Below are 27621 nucleotides of genomic sequence, written 5' to 3'. Positions count from 1 at the left end.
GATGCAGCTGTATGGTTACTGAGTTGCCTCATTCCGTTTCAAAGCAGCTGTTTGCAGATTTCACAAATCACAATGTTATAACTATTCAGGTGCAGAGAAGGATTTATGAATCTCTTTTGTTGCTGAACTCACTTCAAGACACAACTGACCTTTCATCAGAGGAACTTTAAACTTCCATTAGACTCAGTCTGAAAAAAATCCAAGAAAACTCCTGACTGACTCATTTGAGTGCCTGCTCTGTACCCTTCAACTGATGGTTTTTCCTTTGTTCTAGTTTGGGAAGGGTTTTTTTTTTTTTTTTTTTTTTTTGCAGGACTAAAATGTCATAGATTGGCCTGTGTTGAGCCACTCACCAGCATTTTTGATGTATGTCTAAACACAGCTGCATGGTACAGGGTTGGTGCTCTGAGACATGTTAGCTGACTAATGCTAGCTAGAACAATTGTCCTGTACAGAAGACTGCAACAGTGAAAATACAGGGCCTTTTCAAAGTTGTTTCTTCCACATAGACCCATGAAGTTTTGCAATATGTGGTCCCAAATGCATACAAGATATAGTTTTATGTAGATGTCCCCATTGTCCACACTGTAAGCAGCTTGGTTAAATTATCTGGACATTTTTAATTATTGGCCTCAATATGTAACTTATGTTTTGAGTACTGGATAGTAAATGGTGTTGCCTTGATTTATTCATCAGATTATAGAATGCGTGCACTGGAACTAAGGCTGACTTTGTATGCTAATTTTCTATAAGTAGCCCTCATTGCACAGTGAGAAATTCTTGTAATTTCTTCAGTAGGCAATGGTTTGATTAAATTCTCACATGATGAAGTTAATGTTACAACTGCAAATGAGGAAAGATAACTTTCTGTCAAGGTAGAGTCTGTAGTTATAATGATTTCTCCATCTGGAACATGAATTTATAGTAAATGACCACACATAAATTACATGGATTCCTTACCTCATGCTGAAACTTCCTCTACAGAAATGATTATGTCTAGTTTTGCAGTCATTAAAAAAACCCCTTCCCCCTTCCAAATTTAGCCATTATTGTTTGTTTGATTTTCCATCGTTCACCTTTCTCCCTCTGAGGCAGAGGACATCTTGGGTGTTTCCCACATTCCAATCAGGGAGGCAGGAAATAAATTTCTTCCTCTTCCTGTGGAGTGGGAACACCCAAACCTCAGTTCCTTTCCTGCCTCGATAGGGAGAGCATGGTGTAGGCTTACCTCCTACCTGCTGATTGTGTGTGATTTATTCTTATTCCTATTCCTATTCTTTCTTCCTCTTCCTCTTACTTCTTTCTGTTTTTTAAAAAACAAAGACCCTTTATTCTGTCTCTTGGTTCTATCCAAGTTCTTGCCCTCGTGGCTCTTTCTCCCCCCCCCTCCACTTGGAGGATAGGTTTAATGGCAGCTACTGGCCTCTGGAAATAGCCATGGAGAGAAGAGGACATCTTGTCATGGAAGCTCTCAAGGACAGCTTCCTCAAAGATTATAAGGATGGCGGTGCCCAGTTTGGGGCCATAGAGGAAAATCCAACCAGAGCCGACTTGTCTGCTTGGCTTTTCTCAGCTGCCAGCAACGATGTCCTTTGGGATGACGTGCAAAAGAGTGGGAGAAAGCACCATAGTTCCTCCCCTGCAGAAGAGCCTTTACCCCATCCCTGCCTCTCAGCTGGGAGCAGCGGCCATTTTGGAGATCAATTTTCAGCGGGAGCTAGCCCTCAGTGGCATCCCAAGCCCTGTCTTGGTCCCCAGATGCCAATCACCCAGTGGGGGATGTCGGAACAGGGCAGCCCCTAGTGGGGCAGACCCTCTCTACCACCTCAGGACCTGACCTTCGAACCGTTAAAGTACCCGGTCTCAGGAGCACTGCCTTATCTTTAGAGCTCATGGAATTCTTAAAGCAGATAGTGAGGTCAGAAATGTTTAATGTCTGTCAGCTTGGGGCTGTGGGTTCTGCCATCCCCAAACCCAGATCACCTTCTCCTAAGGCAGCCCAGAAGCAGACACCAGGGGACACCCAGCACAGCCAAGAGATCACAGGACAAAACATTGCTCCTGATAGTGAGGCAGAGAATGAGGTGGAGGGTGAGTTCATTTCAGATGAAGAGGTGGAGAAAACTTGTGTCTCAGAACAGTCTGTTCATTTTTTTTTTCAAGTCTATCAATATTTACTGTCTAGATCATTGGCATCTCTAGAGTTCCAAGACACCCCCAGTGGGGAGGACACCACCAACCCTGGTACTACCCCTAGAAATAAGTCACAGGGTAGCAAATTCCCCAGCTATGTTACCTCAGAGAGAGTGTTCCCCTTCCCAGTGTTCTCTGAATGCCAGCTTAAAGCAGACTGGGCCAGACCCAATTCTAACAGGCAGTTCCCCAACTTTATTAAAAAAAAACTATATGACTTACCAACATTAACTAATGAGATGGTACAGGTATCATCGGTGGCTGCGCTCCAGTCCTTCAGCCTCCTTTCAGAAGATGGGCAGGGTTCAGTTCATGACAACTGGGTCAGGAAGATTGAAATAGCCCTCAAGAGAAACTACAAGTCCACGGCAATGGTGATCAAAGCCACGGCTACTACGTCCATAGTCTCAAGGGTGGCCATAGTTTGGGCCAGAAGACTCCTTCAGCTACTCCCAAACAACAAAAAGCTCCCAGAAGGCATCAATAGTTTGCCTAAGGTGGCTGAGTTCACTACCGACGCTTCCCTGGATGCTCTCACATTCTGTTCCAGAGCGATGTAGTCAGCAGCAGTAGCCAGGAGGGGCATCTGGCTATAGGCTTGGCAAGCTGATCTCCATTCCAAGCATATTGTGGCATCCTATCCTTTCCAAGGTGAAAGGTTATTTGAGGACACCTTGGACAACATATTAGTGGAGACAAGGGACAAGAGGAAGGTGATGCCCAAGTCCTAGCTACAATCTTACAAAAAGCACTACGGCAAGCAATGCACCCTCTAAGCTGTGGAGTCTTGTGAGCAAAAATTCTACTTTGTGAGCTACTGTCATTAAAGTTGTGAGCAAGCAATTTGGCTACTGCATATGTCAGTTCGCTTTGGAGCCATCCTTCCTGAGCTAAGACAAAATGTGATCCAGAGGCTAAAAAACTGTGAGCTAGCTCACACTAACTCAGCTTAGAGGGAACACTGGCGGCAAGTTTGGCAACCAGTCCTTTTGTAACACTAACAGCTTCCCCGAGTCCTGTTTGGACACCAAGAGATCCACATGGGGTCATTCAAAAAAATCCTTCAGGAGGAACTTCAACAATCCCAGGTTCTCCAGACATAACATAGGAATAAATGAGAAACAAGAGAGACTCCAAGCCCAATAAAGCATGACTGGGGAGCACCTTCTTCATTTTCAGTCAACATGGCTAGAATCGCAAGCAGACTCTTGGACTTTAGAAATAGACTCATATGGATACCCCGTAGAGTTTTGGAAACTCCCACTGGATTGATTCATAGTTTCTCCACTGTGCAAGAACCTCATCTGAAGAGAAATCACATCCAAGGCAATCAAACATCTCATAGATATTCGACCCATAGAGCCTGTCCCCTGAAACCTAAGAGTACAGGGAGTATATTCCAACATTTTCATGGTTCCCAAAAAGAATGGGGACTGGAGGGTGATCTTAGAGCTGAAATACCTGAACAAAGCAATCAAACTACAGCATTTCCACATGGAGATGTTCAAGTTTATCACAAAAGCTCTTCAGCCATGGGAGTATGGCACCTGCTAGTGTGACAACGTGTTGGACTGGATGGGCCATTGGCCTGATCCAACATTGGCTTCTCTTATGTTCTTATGTTCTTATCTTTCCTCTCTGGACCTCACAGAAGCATACCTGCACATCCTGATATTTCCACCATCACAGATACCTGAGATTCTGTGTGGGAAAATCACATTTCCAATTCAGAGCCCTCCCCTTTGGTCTGGCCACTGCCCCATGGGTGTTTACCAAGGTTCTAGTCAACCTGGTAGCCCTCCTGAGAACTAAGGGGATTCACATACATCCATACTAGAAAATCTTCTCATATGGTCCAGCTCCAAGGACAAAGCATTGTCAGATATTCGACAGACCATTCTTTGCCTTCAACAGCATGGATTCCTAATTAACATGGCTAAGATTTCTCTGCTTCCCTCCCAGAGGTTGGAGCACTTAGGCATGGTAATAGACACCAGACATAACTCTTTCTCCCAACCAAGAAGATACAGAAGACCAGACAACTAGCTAGCTCCATTATCAAGAATCCCTCAACCTCCCTGCTGACCTTGGCAAAACTGATGGGATTCTTGACTTCTAACCTCGATGCAGTTCAGTGGGGGCAGCTCCACACCAGACCCCTTCAATTCCTCTTGTGCCCTCACTAGCTCTAAATCATGAAAAAATCATGAAAAAAATAGATATCTTTGTCAAGGTTCCTCTTGCGGTCAGGGAAAGCCTGATGTGGTGGACTGTCAAGTCCTAGATGCAATCACTCTCACAAACACTCTTGTATCAGCAAGATTTCTTTATTAATAGGTACAGAGAGGTTTCAAGCATAGACCGCTTCTATGTTGGAACTGGGGCCCAGACACCAGTTCTGCCAATATACTGAAAGCAAGAAATTCCACAGATGCCAAGTGACCAATCATTGCTCCCATTCAGCCCACCACTCATCTGCCCCTGCCCTTGCTACCGCCCCTCCACCTGCATGCTGACGGTTACATTATCTAGAAGCTCCCCAGACTCCAAGGTCACAGAGAACAATGAGATCATATACTTCCCAAGGTGTTCACAACACACTCAGGAAGCCCCTGCATGAGAACTGTTACGAGCTGACTCCAACCAAGCAAAGCAGACAGCCAAACACATCCACTCCCCCCCTCCAGTTTCAGCAGTGATGATAAACAGCAATGGGAAAGAGCAAGGTTGCATGCAACACAGGAACTGTATAAGACTACATGTGAATCCATAATACAACCAAAGGAATAATGACATAGAACATGAGTGTAGGAAATAGGAAATATTTGGCAAGCGAGGCCCAAGCTTGACAACAACCTACATTGGGGGAAGCCTTATTACACAATAAGGGAGCTTCAACTATTCACAGATGCCAGTCTTGTGGGCTGGGGAGCCACCTCGAACTACACATCAGATCCAATCCCACCTACCAATCATCATCCTGGAACTGGAAGCCATTTGTCTGGCCCTGCTTCACTACAGCAACCAGATATTGGGCCAGCATATATTGATATGCACAAACGGCATCTTGGTGAAGGTGTATCTGAACAACCAAGGGGGTCCAGGTCATCAGCGCTACACAGAGAAGCTATAAAACTCTTTGACTGGGCAGAGCATTATCTGGCCTCCATCAGTGCTGATCATATCAAGGGCGACCTCAATGTTTAGGCAGACTGGCTCAGTCAAGAGAGTATTCAGCTGGGGGAGTGGTCTCTAAAGACAGAGATATTCCAACTAGTGTTGGAGCAGTTCAGGCTTCCTCTGGTGGATCTATTTGTGACTCACCACAATCCTCAACTTCTGAGGTTCTACACAAGGTTCTTTCACCATCAGGTGGAGGTGATGGACGCTCTGACTACTACATGGCCTCCCAGTCTCATGTATGCCTTCCCACCCAGCCTGTTCATTCCAAGGCTCCTCAGACAGATCAGCCAACAGAAGGCAAAAGTTCTTGTAGTAGCGCCTTGGTAGTCTTGGTGTCCTTGATTACCCACCCTCCAGAGGATGTCAACTGCATAACCCTTTCATCTCCCATTGTCTCTGGGCATGCTGGTTCAGGGACTACTGTGACACCCCCATTGAGAATGGCTGCAGCTGACCGTGTGGTGGTTAAACGGAGCATGTTCATGAAACTAGGCTACTCTCCAGAAGTGACAGGTGTTATAATGGCCTCCAAGAAGGACTCAACTACCAGGATATACAATGCCTTCTGGAAAGCCTTTCACAGGTAGTACAGAAGAGAGGTGATAGACCCATTACAACCTCCAGTCTAGTCAATACTGGAATTCCTACAGGATGGCCTAAAATCTGGACTGAAACCTGCTACTCTTTGAAGGCAAGTTGCTGCTCTAGCTTCAGTTCTTCCACAGGTAGATAGATCCAGTTTATCCAACCATCCTCATATCCACAGATTCTTGAGGGGAGCAACCCTTCATTTGCCGTCCCAGGTACATAGGTTCCTGACCTGGCAACTTCAAACTGTCCTCTCAGCTGTGATAAAGGCCCCTTTAGAGCCTCTCAGGGACATTCCATTGAGATGGTTGAGATCAAAAACTCTCTTCCTGGTTGCAGTGATGACAGCCAGACATGTTTCAGAACTGAGCACCTTTTCCATTAAGGTGGAGCTCTGTATACTCCCCAATGATAAGGTGGTCCTTCAGATGGATCCTACCTTTCTGTCCAAGGTTCTCTCCAGGTTCCACAGAGCACAAGAAATCTTTCTTCCTTTTTTCTGTCCAAATCTTTCGCATCCCAGAGAACTATCCTGGTGCACATTGGATGTGAGAAGAGTGTTCAAAGCTTATCTGATACAGACAGACCACATTTGGAGGACATTTCCCCTCCCAACTTTGGAAAACAAATGTCTAAAGCAGTGATCAGCCAGGCCATCAGACAATGCATCTCAGAGGCATATAAAGCACTCAAGATTGAAGTTCCCAAGGGTATAATGGCACACTCTGTAAGAAGCACAGCCACCAATGCAGCATTCATTAAACAGGCTTCGGTGGAAGATGTCTGCAGAGCAGCCACATGGCCTTCCATTTTGACATTTGTTCGCCATTACAAGCGGAATGTGTGATTCAGCAGACGCAGCATTCAGCAGAAGAGTGTTGCAGCATGTAGTTGAGGAAGTCAGCAATGCCCCACCCTAAGATGTTAACTGCTCTGGGAGAGCCCAAGATGTCCTCCTCCTCAGAGGGAGAACAACCTTTGGCACTTACTATGAAGAGGGTCCTTCTCCTCTGAGGTCAGGAGGACATCTTGCCCCTCCCAATGGTCCTCAGTTTGTTTTTTCTGCCTTTTTTCTGCTATCTTTGTGTTGTTCTTGTCTGATCTCATTATTCTTGTTTCCTAGTTGTTCATATTGATAGCCTTCAGATTTGAAAAAACAAACAGACTCTTCTGGGACACAAATATCCTAGTAATTTCATTTGGAATGGAATGGTCTTTTTGTTGAGTTCTGCCACCCCCACCCCCTGGAAATCAATGGGACTTAAAAATGCTTATGTATAGCAAACCTTATCACAAGTTTTCCTTTTATTAATTATTTTTCTGGCTTTAGAAATTATTGTCATAACTGATCCATCTGTTAATTTCAACATAGTTTACTCATATAATTTCTGACTCTAACCAAGGATCAGCTTCCAACACTTTGGCTGATGTGTTGTATTTAGTTCAACCCATTTACTGCTGTAAAAATAATGAATTAGTACTCAGTGAGAATACTAAGAGTGGATTCCCATCTCTACAACCCAGGCTTATGTAAGCCTTTGTGAAAATAACTACAGTGCCTACAAAACTGTCTCTACATTAATGAGTGATACGGAGTTTGGTTATATGCAGAGGTCATTTCGGGGGGGATCGCGGGGGATTGCAGTTCCCCCGGGTGGGGTACGGGGGCGGGGCACATGTCGAAGCCCCGCCCCCTACTTCCGGCCACCCCGCTTCCGGCCCTCATTCAGCCAGGAAGAGGCAGGAGAAGAGGGAGGGTAAGTTGCTTCCTCCCTGCCTCTCCCCACCCCTGCCTGCCCGGGGCCAGGGAGGGCCTTCGCGGGGCTTCCTTGCCAGCCCTGCAGGTCCACCACCGGGCCCCTCATGGGGCTCAGCAGTGGAGCTGCAAGGCCCGTGGCGGCGGCCGGGACCGTTGGGGGTGTGTGGCCTTATGACACACTTCCGGTGATGTCAGGGGGTGTGGCATATGCTAATGAGTTATGCTAATGAGTTCCCCTAGCTCTTTTTCTACGAAACGACCCCTGGTTATATGTATGAGTGCATGTCTTTCAAGCCCATCATTAGAAAGATGGGAAGGGACAATTTGGATTGAAGTTGTGTATTCTGAGTCGTGGGATGGAGAACTGGGATTAAATGCTGCGCTTCACCTGAGCGCGAGCCTTCCTCCAAATGTGCATTTTCCCAGGGTCTGTTCTTCTACCAGTATATTTTCACTTTAGATTTTGCTTATAGATGAATCACTGTTTGGACTTCATCAGTTCACTTCCCTGCCACTTATACAGGTTCGAGCTTTACTTCTGTGTTACAAGGAGCAAAGGGTACGGTAGGAATAAATCAACCCTCACGTACTCCCTGGTAACACTGTGGAGAAAAGGCATAAGCTTAGGTCACTTGCTGCTTTAATGAGAGTTCCAGGGGGTAGCCATGTTGGTCCAGTTAGCACCTCAGAGACCAACCAGATTTTCAGGGTGTGAGCTTTTGAGAGTCACTGTCAGACCTTGCTGCTTTAGAATTAATGTGCTGAGGCACAGAGAGAATTTTGCATGATTCCTGCCTAGCTGTCAGTCTTGCTGAACTGAGGCCTCAGTTCTCAGTCGCATATTTGCATAAGCAAAACAGATCAGGCTGTTTATTTGGTCTTCATTGTCTTATACCATTCACTCCCCCCCCCCCAAAGAAGGGACTGTTGTTATCCCTCTTCTTCCAGGGAAATCACTGTTGTCATTGTTACTGATAACTTGGAGTGATATATGGAAGGCTGTCAAAGGACCTTGGTTTCTGTGAGGCACCTTTAGGCTTTCCTTCCAAGTGTTCAGCTGTTAAAAGTTTGTTAATTATAATGATGAAATATGCTAGTGGTGGATGCAGATGAGATTAGTGCCAATTAAATTAGACGTGCATCTGCTTCTCAAGCAGCTTGAGAAGAGGGGGGCTTTCTCCAAACCACATCCCAGTTTCATCCCAAGTATTTGAGCATTTTTCTAAGTCACTGTGCAGAAAATTTCAAATAAGAGAAATAGCCCAGGGAACATCACTGGTTTCTATTAAATGCTAACCACATACATTTCTTCCATTGTATCCTTAGATCATTGTTTCTTATCCACAGAATATCTTTGATTGTGTTTGTGCCTGGAGTTTCACAATCCATTGAGAAGAATGGTGTGTGCGGGTTTTTTATTTTATTTTTTATTTTAGATATTTATATCCTGCTTTCCTTCTCAATAGGGAATCATCAACAGTATGTATAATAAATAATAGCCATTTTTGCTGAAAGATAAAAAATCTAGGAAGGTTCTGACTGTGGCCAACCCTTCCTGCTAGACCTATCTACTTATGTTACCCACACGGGTTTGCTGTTGTTGTTTTTCCTCTTTCTGTCACACCTGCCCACCACAGATACAGGGAGAGCAAAGCTAGATGTAAAAAAGACCATGCATCTCTGTCTGCCTATAAAATACAAATTGCAGCCTTCTAGGTTATTTATTTATTCATTCATTCATTCATTTATTTCAGCTTTTATACCACTCCTTCCCGAAGGCTCGGAGCGGTTTACAGGGAAGTATTTAACGTATCTAACTAGGGCCACACAGTACAGGGGAGAAATGAAAGCCTACCAGGCACCCGAGCAAGGTGTGTTCATGGTGGGTTCTTCCTCAAGTCGATGGTGTCTCGGCGGGATCTTCCGGTAGCGACTCCTTCTGGGCGGACCTTTGTGGTGCGTGGCTCTGCAATGGTCGCAGCACTGGTCTCTGTCCTTATTGGCTCCAACCGTGCTGCGTTGCTGCATCTGTTTCTAATTTGTATCAAGGCTGACAGGGAAGAGTTCGGTTTATTCCTTCAGCTGCTGCCTGGTTTCACTGATTGAACTCCCTGCTTTGCTAGTATACTTCTAAAGGGGGAGAAAACATGTTTTGAAAATATAGATCTGTTTTCTATTAAAATGCTCATAGTGCAATGGAGTTGAGGTTGACTGGCAAAACTGAATGGAGGTTGAAGAGTTAATTCTATCTCCCTCCTCTGTATGGCCCAATGCAAACTGGGGTGACACATACCAGCAATTTATTTTCTGCAGGTGGACAGAGATGCATGATCTTGGTGAAGTTTTGTATTATCTTAACTGGACTACTAACAAAGTTTGAGTCCAGTGGCACCTTTAAGACCAACAAAATTTTATTCAAGGTATGAGCTTTTGTGTGTACGCACAGTTCCTCAGATACAGTAAAGTGGAACTTACCAGTCCATAGAGATAGGCAGAGGCTGAGCAGTAAATTAGCATAATGAAGATATTTATCGAAATCAGGAATAAGAAGCTTGGTTTATATGGTTACCATTTAACATAATGAAGATGTTTCAACAGATGCAAAAACCAGAGATAATATGGTCATCATTTGTTTGGATTCAGTTCTGTGGGAAAACACAGAGAGGCAAATACATACGTCAGACTTGGAGACTGATGTGTAAATGTATCCTTCTTAAATGTGGAATGCTAAGATCATATAGCTGAGACCCTGTTGTTATGCTACATTCATCTCCTCTCAAGCATGGAGGTAACAAACAGGAGTGAATGGTTGTGCAGTATTATGTCGCCTCTGTCAGAGAAATACATTCCAATTTTCATTTCATTACATTACAATTGCTATTCCAATATAGTATTCTAAATAAGAAATATACCAATAAAGAGGATGTATAGCCCTTCTTGGTGAGAATACGTATGTAAAGACTGAATAGGTTTAGCATATGTAGTGAGATAAGAAACCAATATCCATGTTAAGTCCTGGGTTTTTTTGTTCCAAGTGTTGTAATAACTTGTAATTCAGCAATTTCCCTTTCCAGACTGTTCTTGAAGTTCCTTTGTAATAAAACAGTGACTTTGAGGTCACCCACTGAATGCCCTGGAAGGCTGAAATGTTCTCCTACAGGCTTCTCAGTCTTGTGTTTATTGATGTTGGATTTGTGTCCATTTATCCTCTGGGTTTATTGTATCTAATTTGAACATGGACACTGGTACCAGAGCTTGCAATAAGCCCAGATACCAACTTTGCTGCCACATACATCCAGACAACACAATCACTGGACCTGACAACATCAGCTACACCATCTTAGGCTTATTTACAGGCTCATCTTCTAACATTGTATATGCCATTAAATGCCAACAATGCCCTTCGGTTCTCTACATAGGGTCAAAAGGTCAAACCCTACACCAAAGGATAAGTGGACGTAAATCTTCATTATGTTAAATGGTAACCATATAAACCAAGCTTGTTATTCCTGATTCTGATAAATATATTCATTGTGTTGTATGCTAATTTACTGCTTAGCCTCTTTCTGTATGTATGGACTGGTAAGTTCCACTTCATAGTATCTGAGGAAGTGTGCTTTGCACATGAAAGCTCATACCTTGAATAAAACTTTGTTGCTCTTAAAGGTGCCACTGGACTCAAAACTTTGTTCTGCTTCAGACTGACACAGCTGCCCACCCGGACTCCTAACAGTTGCCTTGATTCTAGATGGACACTATTATTTGTTAATTGTTACTGAAGAATCCTCAGATCTGTGTGCAGGGTTGGTTGTCTTGCTGTCTTCTGTTGTAACACAACTCTAATAATAATGAAAAGAACTCCTACAGAGTATTACATGTGAATCTGAACTACAAATTGGGTAGTCAGCTTCAACTTCCATTCTCGCCCCATCTACAGTATCAGAATAACAATGTTGTTGTAAGGACTGCAAGAAGGACAGTGTATATGAAGACATGTCCATAGCCAGCCCCCAGCACTGGATGGGCTGCAGCTTTCCATGTGTATCCTTCCCCAGCCAGTTTGCACAGAGGGAGCACAACAGTGACCATAGGGCTGGAACAATCTGTCTCCATACTGGAGAAGATGCTCGCTTTATCTCCTCCTTTAAGCGCCTCGCCATGTTCACAGTCGTAACAGCTACATTTCTGTTTCTGTTTCAAAACCAAAAAAAAATGCCATTTCACAGCTTAAAAGCCTATTTTTTTAAAAAAGGAAATCTTAGGTGGAATGAAATTGTGATCCAGGTAGGGCACTGCACTCACCTGACTTACTCTGCCTACATCCCTTTTTGAAGTGTTCGGATTGTTTAAAATCACTATACAAAAGCTTGAATAATAACAGTAAGTCGTTGTAATCAGCTGTTGTTTTTAATCACTAATAATTTCTTCCTTAAGTAGGTTACTTTTAAAAAATGTACTAGCCTCTTGAAGCGTAGCAAAGGAAAAAACAGGCTAATGAATAGTACAGTTTCATTTCACAGACAGGAACCTGTAACTGCAATGTAGTGAATTGCTCCTTGACTACAGTATCTACTGAAAAGACATTCTTAAAACATAGATCCAGGTAGACAGCTGTGTTGGTCTGAAGCAGTCAGGGCCGGCCCCAGCTTATTTTGCACCCTAGGCGGGGATCCCTTCTGGCGCCCTCCCACCACCGGCGTGCCCACCAATTTTCAAAAATAAATGCTTTTTAGGAAGAATGAAAAACACAAATAATCAAGAAACTCCCAGAGTATGGGGCTGGGTGCAGTTTGGTGCCCCTAAGGGCCAGCCCGCTCTAGGCAATCGCCTAGTTCGCCTAGTGAGTGAGCCAGCCCTGGAAGCAGTAGAATGAATTTAGAGTTCATGGCACCTTTAAGACCAACAAAGGTTTATTCAAGGTATGAGCTTTCGTGTGCAAAGCACACTTTTTCAAATACAGTGGAAATGGGAGGTAAGGCTCAAACGTATAGACGGGCTATTAGTTTGAACTTTACCTCCCATTCCACTATATTTGAAAAAGTGTGCTTTGCACACGAAAGCTCATACCTTGAATAAACCTTTGTTGGTCTTAAAGGTGTCACTGGACTCTAAATTTATTCTTAAAACATGTGCATTAAGACAAATTACTGAATGATTCCTTTGACTGAGAAATATTTGCTTTGTTTTGGGTTCTGCATATTACCTAACCTTCCTCCAAGGAGCTTGAATATGACGACGTCCCCAAAACTTTTGGGGTACTCTTCTGACACTTGTCCTCTGAGTTCTCATCAGTTTACTCACAGTAGGAATAGTCGAGCATGTATGCATCTTGCTGAAGCTTGGTTTAAACAAGCAGTAGAGGTGGTAAAAGCACAATGTCTTCTTATGCACATCTATTTCATTTGGACTCGTAGGAGAGGATCCTTGTAGCTTTTCTCTGGTCTCTGACCAGGTTATCTGCCTTTCACTGAAAGTTACACTGAACAAATTAACTCTTCATTTCTAGATAGCATTTTCTTAGGAGAAGTTGGCATAAATAATACAATTGTGACTGTATGTGGGGGGGGATTCCAATTACTGTATTTGTAAATTTGTTTTCTCTCTATCATTTTAATATCATTACATTTCTATGTATTATCAGCTGTGCAGGTCATCTGCAAACCCCAAGCTAGTAAACTGTGCCTTGAGCTTGGCAGATTTTGCCTCCATTAATCAGCCAATAATCCCTCTGTCTCATCTAATTTTTGAACAAGGCACTTGGTTTTCTATTGAAACTGTGTTATCCAAGCTGTCATGCCATCTGAAATGGAGCTATATTTCATGTGAGCTTGTAAGAAGACCTTGGTGATGTAGCCAGATAACTGACTGTCCAAACTCTCCTGCTAGTAATACCTTTATTTTGTTGAAGTTAATGCATTATATGAGTTATCAGTGGAATAGTCAATTTGTTTAGTGAAAGGTTAAGATAGTGAAATCAGAAAGGACCATTGGGGGGAGCTTTGTTATTTATAATACCCACATACAAAGTGCATATGGAATCTGAGACCGTTTCCGCAAAAAAGCTTCCGCAAAAAAAGCTTCATCCTCCACAGTTATTCGCAGCTAGTGATTATTTCCCCACAGAATGATGTGCGGCATGGTTCTGACCCGCATCTTCCTTCCTTTCCTCCTGCATCTTTTGAATTCTGTGTTTTCTGGAAGTTTTCATTGCCGCACTCCTGAACTCATAGTTTCAAGTGGGGAATTCTTCACATTGCGCCAAAACACATTAGCATAATTGGCATCACGAATGCTCCCTTTTTTTCTACGCCCACCACTCCCACCCAGCCACAAACGTAATCCCTTGCTGAGGGAATTCCTCCTACTGTGGAATCAGTGATTCAGATCTGATGTTCTTCAACGCGCCAGGAATGAGAAGCAGGTACCAGATGTGGAAACGGTCTGAGTGGTCACAGTCTACTTGTAGTGGATGTGAGGAAGCTGCTGATACATAATGAAAAGCCAAGCTAGTGCCTAATCTACATGTATTTGGAGACATGGCTAAGATAAAGCATTAGTCTGCAATAGGGATGGGCACGAACAGAAGAAAAAAAAGTTTGGGTTCAGGGCTCATCCCTTCTCCTCCACGTAGTGCCCCTCCCAAAGCAGGAGCTCCCAGGAAAGTGCTCTCCGGGGAAATCACAGGTGACCCTTCTCCTCTGGCCCAGAAGGTGGTCACCCATCCACCTACCCTGGTAACTGGGTTTTGGGGGATGGCCCACCACACTCCTCTTTACAATAGTCACCTGATTGTAAAGATGGAATCTGGGGGTAGCCAACCCTTACTCTTGGTCCCAGGGAGAAGTCACCCGCCTGCCTCCCCCTGGTTACTGGAGTTTGGGGAGTGGTCAGCCACACCCCCCATCATGCCCAGAAGGTTGTCACCTGGTTGTGAAGATGGATACTTGAGGTGGCCAACCCTTCCCCTTGGACCCATTGTTCACCTGCCCATTGTTGCTGTAGATCGGGAAACCTTGGGTACAGTCAAACAAGCCCACTTGTATGGGTAGATGTTTAACAAGTTAGAGGTTTGCATAGGTGGATGTCGGTCCATGAGGTATGTGTTGTGCCTTTAGGTAGATCTTGGTTCATGAGGTGGGTATTGCACTATGAGATAGATCTTGGTTCTTGATTCTTGGTGGGACACAACTCGTGAAGAGAGAGATGTGGATGGGGGAGGCAGGAAGTGATGATTTTGGGGGGACACAACTCATGAGGAGGAGGTGATAAAATATCCTAATGAGGATAGTGCAGCTCCTCAGGTGAGGAACCTAGCACCTGCTGAGACCCTATGCACCATAGCAGGATGACAGGTCAGGAAGAGGTGTTCGCACATCCCAACACTCAGGCATGGGGGTGTGTGTTAAAATATCCTAATGAGGGGTGTGTGGTTCCTTAGCTGAGGAACCTGGCATCTACTAGCCTGAGATCCTATGCATCGCTGTAGCATCGCCCCCTGAGCCCACCAGACGCCCATGGAGAGAGACCTAAACCAGCAAAAGATGTATAAGGGGGGGAGCCTGGAGTGCCGATCCTTGGGGTGAACACAGCTCATGGGGGATGTTAAAATATCCTAATGAGGGGGGTGCAGTTCCTTAGCCAAGAAATTTGGCAGCTACTAGCCTGAGACCCTATGTATCGCTGTAGCAGAGGAATGGGTGGTGGGCCACAGCCCCCTGAACCCATGAAGGAGAAGCTGGAGTGACAGTTTTGGGTTTCCCCCTGCATAGGGTATGGAGTGCTTTTTGACATCTATATGAAACTGCTGGGTTAGGTAAACCAGGAGTTTTGGGCCGGATTGTCTCAAATATCTGGATGATACTCAGCTCTGTCTCGTGCTTCCAGCCGATCCCAGTGAAGTTGTGGAAACCCTGACCCAGTGCCTTGAGGCAGTTTTTAGGATGGATCAGTGCCAATTCCAACAAAATGGAGGTGCTTCTGGTGCGTGAAAGGACAGACCCAGGTACTGAAGGTTCTCTAGTTCTGGGGGGGGGGGTTTGCACCCCTCTTAAAGGGGCATGCCCACAGCTTAGGGGTTCTGCTGGTCCTGGGCCTGTTGTTGGACATGCAAGTGGCAGCAGTGGCCGGGATCACGTTTCACCAGTTTCAAGTGATGAGCCACTTGTGGCTGGTCCCCAGATGACGGAGATCAGTTCCCCTGAAGAAAATGTCTGATTTGGAGGGTGCCCTCTATGGCACTATCCTGCTGAGGCCCCTCCCCTCCCCAAGCCCTGCCCTCCACAGGCTCCACCCCCAAAGTCTCCAGGAATTTTCCAACCCAGAGCTGGCAACCCTACTGCTTTGGATGCCCTTGTCATGAGGCTAGATGGGTCTTCTTGCTCATGGCACCACAACAGTGGGATTTCCTCCTCCGGGAGATTTGCTCGTCCTCTGTCATTTTCTTCAACCAGTGGGTGAAACGCTTTTTGTTTCATTTGGCATTCTCTAACTGACCTTCCTTCTTGGTTACATTTTTAATTGTAGTTTTATATACATAGATTTTTTTAAAAAAAAAACTTTTATTTTTTTAAAAAAATGTTTGCCACCTTGAGGGCTCTAATTGTGTGGAAAGGCTGGATTAAAAAGTTTTAAATAGAAATAAATACTTCAAAATAAAATGGCCATAAAATACAGCCTTTTGTTCAGTATTGTGTGTATGTTTAAATGACAGAAAGTAAAAATGAATTATAAATGCATTCATTGGTGACTGGTGCGAGATTCTTGTGGTTTATGTTGGGGCGTGTGGAAGCACGGGCTTGTTTTGTAAGTAGATCCTGAAAAGTATAGTAAGTTTGGAAGTCAGCTCCACTTCTGAAGATAGTTTCAGAGGGTAGGTGTGTTGGGCCCATTCTGCATTTGGCTTTTGCTCCACTGTTTTACCAAACCCACGTCGGAACAGAAAACCCCCTCCACATTGCATGCCACTTTCACTTTCTTTGATTGTTGGATTCAGTGGTAGCCTCCACACTGCATGCTGGTTTTACTTGCTTTAATCTCTTGGTTTTATGGTACTATCTGCGTAGATTTATTGGCGTTTTATGGCCGTTCAGTGGTGACTCTGTAGTCAGTACAGCATTGGCTCTCGGTATTTGAATGTGGTTTTGAGCCGCAACTTTTTCTGTTCCAGTGTGGGTTTGGTAAAACGATGGAGTGAATGCTAGCTGCAGAATGGCCCTTAATCAGCAGTAGAACGGCTAAATCTGAATCCAGTGGCACCTTATAGACCAACAAGATTTTTGAGGTATAAACTTCCAAGAGAAAAAGCTCTCTGAGTCAGATGGCAGTGTTCTGACTCTCAAAAACTTATATCCTGAGAATCTGTATATTAAGTCTCTAATTATATTTATTATATTAAGCCTTTAATTAATTAACCATCCCCTTATACTCCAGAAACCCTGGCTCTTTTGCTTAGCAATAAGGATCCTAAGTTTACCTTAGCAGTTGCGAAATATGTTTCTGTCCTTTTAGCCCTCGCATCCGAAAATAAGGAAGAAGTCTTTTCCACCGCTCAAGATTTATGAATCAACAAGCTTCTAAGGGAATAAAAGGAAAGGAAATCTTGTTGGTCTCTTAGGTGCTATTGTACCTGCTTCAGATGTTTTCTGCACCTCTGTCCACAAGGCCTCAAATACCCCATCCTCCCTTCAAGATAAACCTTTCAACAAACAGATGGTTCTCAGGCTTTTGCTTTGCCTTGAATAATTAGTAAAGGATTTTAATAAATAAACATGAGCTAGGGGAACTCATTAGCATAACTCATTAGCATATGCCACACCCCCTGACATCACCGGATGTGTGTCATAAGGCCATCCCCCCTGACATCACCGGAAGTGTTGGGGGCCCGGCGGTGGACCTGCAAGGCCGGCGGGAGTGCAAGGAAGCCCCGCCAAGGCCCTCCCTAGCCCCAGGCAGGCAGGGGTGGGGAGAGGCGGGGAGGAAGCAACTTCCCCTCCCTCTTCTCCTGCCTCATCCTGGCTGAATGAGGGCTGGAAGCAGGGGGTGGGGTTTCGTTGTGTGCCCCGCCCCCCACACCTCACCCGGGGGAACGGCAATCCCTCACGATCCCCCCAAATCGACCTCTGAACATAAGTAAACTGGACAGCTTTCTGTGCATTAACATGATGAAATGTAATTAAGCCAGTGTGGTGTAGTGGTTGGACTAGTATCTGGGAAAACCCAGGTTCAAATCCCCACTTGTACCATGGAAGCTTGGTGGGTGATCTTGGGCCAGTCAGACTCTCTCAGGCTAACCTACCTCACCGGGTTATCATGAGGATAAAATGAAGGAGAGGGGAATGATGTAAGCTGCTTTGGATCCCCACTGGGGAGAAAGGTGGTATATACATGAATTAATTAAATAAATAAATATTCTTTCTGTGTTTTGATATTAGGTTATATCAAAGAACCTTGTATGATTCCTTGCCCATTTGATTGCAAATTAAGCGACTGGTCTGCATGGGCCCCCTGCAGTACTACTTGTGGAACAGGAGTGAGAATTCGATCCAGATGGCTGAAGGAAAAACCTTACAAAGGAGGGCGTCCTTGTCCAAAACTGGATCCTAAGAATCAGGTGAGGTGTATGAAGGAAAAAAACAGTTATCCCAGAGTGTTGGCTGATTTCAGGGGATTCTACAGAAATAGGGGGAGAAAAGGATTTCTTCCTTCTAGTACACCTACAGTGCTATTCTGAGCATAGTTGTAAACCCATTGACTTTAATGGCTTCAGAAGGGTGTAACTCTGCTTAGACTCGTACTACTGTCCTTGCACCAGACCATGCTCTTTGCCTGAACTATCAAAGTATATGTAGTTATGGCTTAATTTTATGCTGAAAGAAAGCAGTCTCTGAAATATTCTGATAGCTGAAGGCACTGTGAGTTAATGTTTATATCATGTTTGGCAAGAGCACACATAACTAATTTGAGTCAGTGAAATTAGCAAGACTATTCTGGAGTAAGTGGTTTGTGAATAATGATATCTAAAACAGTCCATGAAGATCAAGTTTTTAAACTGCCCTACATGATTTTTCTCCCCTAATTCAATTTCACTCTGTTTTAATAAGTTTCTATCTGACAATTACAAGGTAATTTTCAAGTATGTATTCTATTAGGAAAGGACACAGATATAAACGGGAATATTTCAGATAGAAATTAGAAGTAAAATATTTTTCACTTAATGTTCTAATTTAATATAATGAAAGTATTTTTGCAGTTAATATAGCCAAGAGAATATGTGGGTTCAAAACAGGTTTAAATGTTCTAAAGCTTTTAAAGTCTATTGAAACAAAGTAAGAAATAATCTCCTTCATGTCAATTAATTCTAAAAGGAAAAAGTTAAATCTTTGCTTTGTTTCATGATCAATTTATAACAGTAATATATCTTTACTGGGAAGGTCCTTTGCAATTTTTTAACTTGCAAGCCATCTTGACTTCTGAAAATTAAAATCCCTATCCAATAATACGAAAAGGTAGATTAAGTGTTCGGTTTCTGCGATTGACCCAGGACCATTTTGACACAAGATGTAGTAAGTTAACTGTCATTCATACTTTTATTTCTCACTGGACCCCTTGCATGTTGCTTGCATAAATGATTCAGTGCAGGAGGAAGAATCAAGCCTGTTTGCCTTTCTGCCCATCATCTGTAGAGTCTTTGGCCACACATTCTGTCTGTCCACTATAAAAGAGGGGTGTAGAGGCAAAGGTATTTACAGGTTTAGATGAGAATGTCTATGTATTTTATGAAGGCCAAGCAAGCTCCGACACACAATTTAGGTAGCAGTTAGGTATGACTAGAAACTTTTTAGCAATAACTATCTATCCAGGCTAGAAAGAATGACTAGATGTAATTCTTTAATCTACATGCTGGGTCCACAAGTGTATCACATCCTGCTTGCCAGACCTGTATCAAGAGACTATCTGCATTTCAGTGGTTATATCTGAGGTAACGTTACCCTGTTTCATTTAAGACCTGCTTTTAGAAACTGGATTCAAATCAGCCTTATTCAAAATCTTTCCTTTTCAGTATCTGTTACACTATGTTTTGAAATTTTTTATTGCTTTCTGCACATTAAAATACATAAGCAGTAGTGTAATAAAAATAGAGCCCAAGGAATTGTGATAGAGGAATTCTCAATAAGATAAATGATGGCTATAACTCAAATGCTTTCCTTCATGACTCTGGAATATCTCCAGACGGAGAAAATGAAATCTCACTTTAAGTAATACACAACTGAAAAGTGCTTAAAAAGAAGGTGAGCCATATCTACAAACGGAGTGTAATATTTATGTGAAAATTCCAACACATTGCTTTTGTCTATTTTATAACTTTAAAATCTGTTTAAGAGCTCTTTTGAGGAAATGTTTAAATATTATAGTGGTTAAATTTTCCTGGGAACTATGAAGCTTAGAAACAGTATATCTTCACTGAGGCCAGTATAAGACCCTTGGAATCAGTGTTCCCTCTAAGCTGAGTTAGCGTGAGCTAGCTCACAGTGTTTTAGCCTCTGGCTCACACATTTTGGTCTTCGCTCAGGAAGGAGGGCTACAGAGCAAACTAATCTATGCAGCAGCCAAATCACTCACTCACAACTTTAGTGCCAGGAGCTCACAAGGTAGAATTTCTGCTCACAAGACTCCACAGCTTAGAGGGAACATTGCTTGGAATTATCCTAGTGTTTTGGAGTCAGGCTACTAGATAGAATATCCTAGCATTTTTTTCAGCATCACATTAGATTTAGTTGCTTCTTGAATCATAGCAAAGAGAGAATGTTGAGAACTGGCTTTTGTAAATGTAAATAGTACTGATATCCCCGTCTCCTTTAGAAAGTTGAAGTGGCTGACACGGGTTTCCCAGTGGTCTCTCTCAAGGCAGTGATCATGCCTGTATCTTTCTAGCTTCTTCATAGCATAATACTCCCAGAACATAAACATTTCCCCAGCACATGCTTTTCTACCATGATACTTATTATGAATGGGGGTCCTCTGGTTTTAAAATAGTACACACTTATGGGTACTCAGTGAGTCCCCATAAGTTGGAAGCGACTTGATGCTTAACTTACAAACATGAGTACTCAAATCCCCAGCTGCACACCAGGGAAGGGTAAGACGTTTAATGTGATGCGTGAACTGGGAATGCCAAGGGAGAGGTAATCAAGCATCCACAAACTGTCACCTTTCCTCTGATGGAAGATCCTCACCTCTCAAGTGCCAACAACCAGATTGTCCTAACACCAGACTGGGGAGTGAAGCCAGAAAATTTCTTGGTCATACCTGTGAATATTACTGGTGAATGATTTTGCGGTGGGAAGACGTAGCAGGGACCTACCCCGACACCACTTTGTAGGCCCCAGGGCTGGGAGAGGGAGCAGCATGACCATCCATTGTGCCCATCATGTGGTGGGCCACATAGACTGGTCTGGAGGTGGGATCCAGCCGTGGCAGTCAACCTCAGCATGTGGGAGGCGTGTCTGGGGCAAGGCTGTGGGTGGGCCGGTGGGTTTTGCCGACCCAGCCATCCCCTATTAAAAGCAGTGGCCACCGGACCTCAGGCCTATTCTACATGTCCTTTTTCTGTAACAAGGGAACAAGGATTGGGTGCAGAAGTTTCCCCGGAGATGCAGTTTAATCCCAAATAAATAAATAAATATTTCAAAGTTAAGGGGTGGGACTATACCAAGTAGGTACCTTTGTGTTGGGTGCAGAGGATCCCAGGTTCATTCCCTGGCAACATTCCTGGCTACAAGAGGATTGGGTGGTGCCTTTGTGTGGTGCAGAGGATCCTAGGTTCATTTCCTGGCATCATCCCCGGCTAGGAGAGGATTGGGCGGTATGTGATGTGAAGGACCTTTATCTGCCTGGGACCCTGGAGGGCCACTGCCGGCCTGCGTGAACAGGACAGACTTTGATGAGCCAATGGTTTGATTTTGTATGAAGCAACTTCATGTGCTCCTGTGAACTTAATCGGTTCTTCAAGGGATTGAGAAGGTGGAGACTGTTTCTGGGCCCAAGACGGGACAGATTTGCGGGGCATCATCGCAGTGGTAGTCCCTTACTCATAATTTATTGTGTTCCTTTGTAAGCAGGAATTTGTCCAAGGAACTATGCCTCCCAAAAGGCGGGAGGGAACAAGAAGGTAGCCAAGTCTGGTCTAACACACCCTGCGCGGAGACCAACCAGGGGAAAGGCCTTTTGTGCAGCTGCCCCAAGGACATTGCATTGGCACACAGGGCCTCTCTTGCCGGGATCAGACACCAAGGGATGCAACCCCTGGCACTGTGCCTCAGTCTCCCATGCATGTGCCAATCCCAACAATGTCATTGCTTGGCATTCAGTCCCAGGATCACATGGCGGTTCTACAAGGGATTGTTCAGGCCATTGCCTGGATGTCAGAGTGGTTTGATCAGCAAAGCAGTAATCCAGTAGCCACTGAAGGGCCTGACACCTCCCATCCATGAGGTAGGAGGTGGCAGTATACCCCAGCTGGATTTGATGAGTCCACCACAGAGGCCTCCCCCCCTCCAGGAAGAGTCAATCCAATTGGGAAAAGTCTGTAAGGCTTCCAGGGAGCAGGAGTCTTCCAAAAGTACCTTGGGTGAGTCTTCCTCCAAAGAGGATTCCGCTCACACAGAGGGTAATTATTGGCTGAACAGGGCATATGTCCCAGGCCTACCGACATGGACCCTTAGGCAGCAGTGGGTGGAAAGGCCTGGGCCCAGCAAGCTCCACCCATGTATGGCAATGGGGAGTACCCCCCTGGACATCCTTGTGAAGCACAAGGTCCAGGAGCAGACTTTAGAGGGCTATTATTTTGATGCTCTTGAGGCAGGAGAGCCTACCGGCAGGGCAGGCCCCTGAGCAAACACAATGGGTTTTGATAAGGGAAGTGCTGAGCACTCCTTTCAGAACTTATTGTCAGGGTACAGTGTTAATGACTGCTGTACCATCTGCTTACCCAGAACCGGGCTGGCATTTGTCCAGCCACTTAGTAAGCATCCTCCATGTTTGGACGCTAGCTGGGGATGGCCCCACCATCGAGTATGATGAGGCTTTTCATAAGATGGCTTCACAAAATGAGTTGACCACATGGGGCCTTTTAAATGACAAGTTTTGGCTTCTCATAGTTGACCCATATACTAAAGCTAGGCACAAGCGAGCCCATTATAGGCCCAATTTCAGTTGGGATTCCTTTAGGCAGGTATGTTGGGAGTATAACCACAACAGGTGCCATTGGGACACAACTGTGATGCCGGCTTTGGCCCACACTCTTGGCCAACTTGTCCCCATGGAGAGGGAACATCACAGCAGCCACTTGAGGGTGCTTGATCCTCCAGCTTTGGCATTTAAAAGGAAGGAGGATCAGGGACCAGTGATACCACCAGCACAGCCAAGTAATTCTAATGAGCCACCAGTTTTTGATTATCTCTTGGCAAGAACCTCAGTTTGCTTGCAGGCCCTGTTACTTCTTCTTGCGCAGTACCCTAACAAGGCTGCTCCAAAGTACATGAGAAAGGGTTTTGGGGGAGGTTCCTGATTTCCTTTACAGGCCCCAGGGCCCCCATGGACTGCACTAACCTCACGTCTGCCAGGGACCTGCCACAAGTCATTGCTGGAAACACCACTAGGTAGTGAGCAGCGCAGCTGGTGGCAGGCCCATTCGACTCTCCATCAATCCCAAATCTCAGGGTGTTCCCCTTGGGCATTGGTGCCAAAGAAAGCCCCAGATGAGTTTCAGCAAATCCACCACCTCTCTTATCCCAAGGGGTTGTCCATCAATGATTTTATCACCCTGGAGTTTTGCTCTGTCTTGTTCAACAATTGTTCGGTCCTGTCAACGATTGTTCAGTCTTGTGGCCCAGGTGCCCTAATGACAAAACGTGACATTCAATTAGCATTTCTCTTGTTGCCAGTCAGTGTTACCTCTAAGCTGAGTTAGTGTGAGCTAGCTCACAGTTTTTTAGCCTCCGACTCACACATTTTTTGTCTTAGCTCAGGAAGAATGGCTCCAGAGCAAACTAATTTATGCAGGAGCCAAATTGCTCACTCACAACTTTAATGCCAATAGCTCACAAAGTAGAATTTTTTCTCACAAGACTCCCCAGCTTAGAGGGAGCATTGTGGCCAGTCCACCCAGAAGATTTCTGTTTGCTCGGGTTTAAATTTAACAGTAGCTGGCACTTCAACAAGGCCATGCCCATCAGCCACTCATTGGCTTGTGCCACCTTTGAGACATTCAGCACATTTCTCATGTGGAAGAGGATGAATTGGCTCGACCACAGTACGAAGATAGTGCCAGCCCGGGTGAGTGTACCTATACTGGGACCTAGCCTCTTGTAATAATGGCTCTTTAGAATTAATCGGGTCTCCCAAAATATTTCTGCTGCAATCATATCTTTCTATTTAAATTTGTAGCTGTATGAAAGAGGTTTAAAAAATCTGCAGGAACCTGTGGAAGTATTTTTTCTATATGGCTATTCAGTATCAATTGACTAACAATGCAAAACCTTTATCTGTATGAATAACATATTATACTGCCCAAAGGCTTTAAACATATCAAATCACACAGGACCCTAATTAAGGTTGTCCAGAAGTTACAATCACCTGACATATTCAGTATTCTCAGTATTAAAAGTTTATATCATAAGTGTGTACATTCCAGTTATGGTTACTAAACAGTACATCTCGGGGGAAAATCCATATTTCTGATATTTTTCCCTGTTTGGATGCAATAGCATGGAAAGCTTTTCTTAAGAAGTTAACATGTAGTTTTCCACAATGGAAGATTAAATATATGCTACAGGCAATGTTCCCTCTAAGCTGAGTTAGTGTGAGCTAGCTCACACTAACTCAGCTTAGAGGGAACACTGGCTACAGGACTATATTGTAGGGGTGTGCACCCCAAAAAAATAATCAGTATTTTCCAGGTTCGGTTATGTTGAACGCGGAAAACACATCAGTATTTTCCAGGTTCGGTTATGTTGATCCTGGAAAATACTGGTATTTTCTGATATTCCCGAATCCCAATATAGTTATGGTATTGTGCTTTGGAAAATATTTGGGATTCGAAAAATAATTGGGATTGCTGAATTTTTCTGTTCCCTGGACACCTTCTCCAGGAGGTGAGTTCATTCACTGCTTGGAGAAGGTGTTTAAAGAGACCTATCCTTTTGGAAGCCTTCTCCAATTGGCGAGTGAACTCACCACTTGGGGAGGGTGTTTAAAGGGACCAATCCCTTTGGGCACCTTCTCCAAGCATCGAGTGAACTGGTTTAAACTGGACTGAACTCTCTGCTTGGAGAAGGTGCTTGAAGAGACCAGAGTGAAGTCGCTGCTTGGAGAGGGTGCTTGAAGGGACCACAGTCCTTTCGGGCACCTTCCCCAGGTGACAAGTTCACTCGCTGCTTGGAGAAGGTGTTTAGAAGGATTGCAATCCTTCTGGACGCTTTCTGGTGGCAAGTGAACTTGCTCCTTGGAGAGGGTGTTTAAGGGGACAGCAATCCTTTTGGACACCTTCTCCGAGCACTGAGTTTTCTCCTAAAGGCTTCTCAGTCTTGTGTTTCTTGATGTCAGATTTGTGTCCATTTATCCTTTGGCGACCTGTTTGCCTTATAGAGAACCAAAGGGCATTGTTGGCATTCAACAGCATATACAATGTTAGAAGATGAGCCTGTAAATAAGCCTGAGATGGTGTCGCTGATGCTGTCAGGTCCAGTGATAGTGTTTTTAATATAAATAATTTTAACCTGGTTTTTCAGGGTCACAGTAGGCTGCTGAAGAAAGAGGAACTTAATTGCTGTGGACAGTTCCAGGACTAGGTGAATGCTCTGATTCCCCCTGACAAAGCCTGCACAGCGAAACACGTAGGGAATTTATACAATAATAAATCAGTCAACTATCACCTGGCATTTTCACCTTCTTGTTCTGTTGGGTGCAGCCCATTTTTTCTTCATCCTTGCATGTACATGTACATTTCCTCCATGTGTAGATGCGAAGCTCAGGAGGCGTCAATTATGTGGAGGTTGCCTGAGGCATCTGTGTGGCTACTATTGGGAAAGGATCCTGGGCTATTTTAGTTTTTTATTACAATATTTATATACCAATTTTCCCTTGTCTTTTTTCAAAATTTCTCACAAAGTGGAAACTAAATGGACCTTTGGTCTGATCCAGCTGAGCTTTTTTTATGATGCTTCCTATACTTGATATTTTTTAATTATTTTCAACATATAACTGTTATGATTTAACTACAAATAATGCTTTATTGTGATTTACTGCAAATGTTTTGGTAAGAGGTTTTTTGCTGCTAACTTTGGCCTTTATCAAAATTTTAGGATTTATCACTGGGCCTGAAAATGAAGAAGAAACTTCAGTTCATGTATTTACCTACAAGCTCTGTAGGGGACAGCATCTTGGAGCCATGGCTTTGTTTTATACTCTTCATTTTAAATGCAGCCTCGTCCTGGGTAGCCAAGAATGACTGTCTAGCATTATATTTACTGTTGCCACCTCTTATCTATTTGATCAGTACAGTCATCATGTTATGAGGAAAGGGAAAGTTTTTGTCTAATATGTATCATTAGGCCTGCAAGGTGGCAATTCCAGAGTTACAGTGTCATGAAAGTAAAGGTCCCATCTCTTGTGATCATACTCCTCACATCAAGAAATTGTCAGACAGGCTTATATGGGACCAAATATCAGTAGCAAAGTGTATAGGGTTGGGGTGTGTGTGTTGAACTCATTTCTTATAAGGGCCAAATCTGACATAATGTCAGTTTGTCAGGCTGGGCCATGTGTGCCATAAAATGTAACACTAGGTACCAGAGATATAAACCTGGACTCTTATTCTTTCTACTGCTATTAGAAACCACAACATTAAAAAACCAGTAGGGGAATATTTTAACCTTCCAGGGCATTCAGCTGCTGACCTAAGAGTAGCAGTTCTCTTAAAAAGGAATTTGAAAAGGAAACTAGAACATAAGAACACAAGAGAAGCCAATGTTGGATCAGGCCAATGGCCCATCTAGTCCAACATTCTGTCACACAGTGGCCAAAAATACCAGGTGCCATCAGGAGGTCCAGCATTGGGGCCAGGACACTAAGAGCCCTCCCACTATTGACCCCCCAAGCACCAAGAATACAGAGCATCACTTGCCCCAGAGTCCATATCTATACCTTGTGGCTAATAGCCACCGATAAACCTCTGCTCCATAATTCCCTCTTGAAGCTGTCCATGCTTGTAGCTGCCACCACCTCCTGTGGCAGTGAATTCCATGTGTTAATCACTCTTTGGGTGAAGAAGTACTTCCTTGTATCTGTTCTAACCTGACTGCTCAGCAATGTCATTGAGTGCCCCCGAGTTCTTGTATTGTGAGAAAGGGAGAAAAGTACCTCTTTCTCTACCTGCTCTATTCCATGCATAATCTTATAAACCTCAATCATGTCACCCCTCAGCTGTCGTTTCTCCAAGCTAAAGAGCCCCAAGCGCTTTAACCTTTCTTCATAGAGAAAGTGTTCCAACCCTTTTATCATTCTAGTTGCCCTTCTCTGCACTTTTTCCAATGCTATAATATCTTTTTTGAGGTGTGGTGACCAGAACTGCACGCAGTATTCCAAATGAGGTCGCACCATTGATTTATATAGGGGCATTATGATATTGGCCAATCTGTTTTCAGTACCCTTCCTAATAATCCCCAGCATAGTATTGGCCTTTTTTATTGCAGTCACACACTGTCTCGATGTTTTCAGTGAGTTATCTACTATGACTCCAAGATCTCTCTCTTGGTCACTCTCTGCCAGTTCGGATTTTTGGCTCCAATGTGCATCACCTTGCACTTGGCCACATTGAACCCCATTTGCCATGTTGACGCCCA

The 27621-nt window shown here is 44.1% G+C and overlaps 1 protein-coding gene across 1 annotated transcript in view; it reads left to right on the top strand.

The window, feature by feature from the left end:
- The window catches only part of LOC107119948 (thrombospondin type-1 domain-containing protein 7B-like), a 419856-nt gene that overhangs the window by 223982 nt on the left and 168253 nt on the right, over positions 1-27621 (top strand). The window contains 1 exon segment of the mRNA XM_015422578.1: positions 18154-18332. Within this exon segment, the coding sequence (XP_015278064.1) occupies positions 18154-18332 (179 nt within the window).

The sequence above is a fragment of the Gekko japonicus genome, unplaced genomic scaffold (assembly GCF_001447785.1).
Source record: "Gekko japonicus isolate JY-2015 unplaced genomic scaffold, Gekko_japonicus_V1.1 scaffold1544, whole genome shotgun sequence".
Lineage (NCBI taxonomy): Eukaryota > Metazoa > Chordata > Lepidosauria > Squamata > Gekkonidae > Gekko > Gekko japonicus.
The sequence above is the reverse complement of the archived record's forward strand: the minus strand, read 5'-3'. Positions and strand labels throughout refer to the sequence as shown.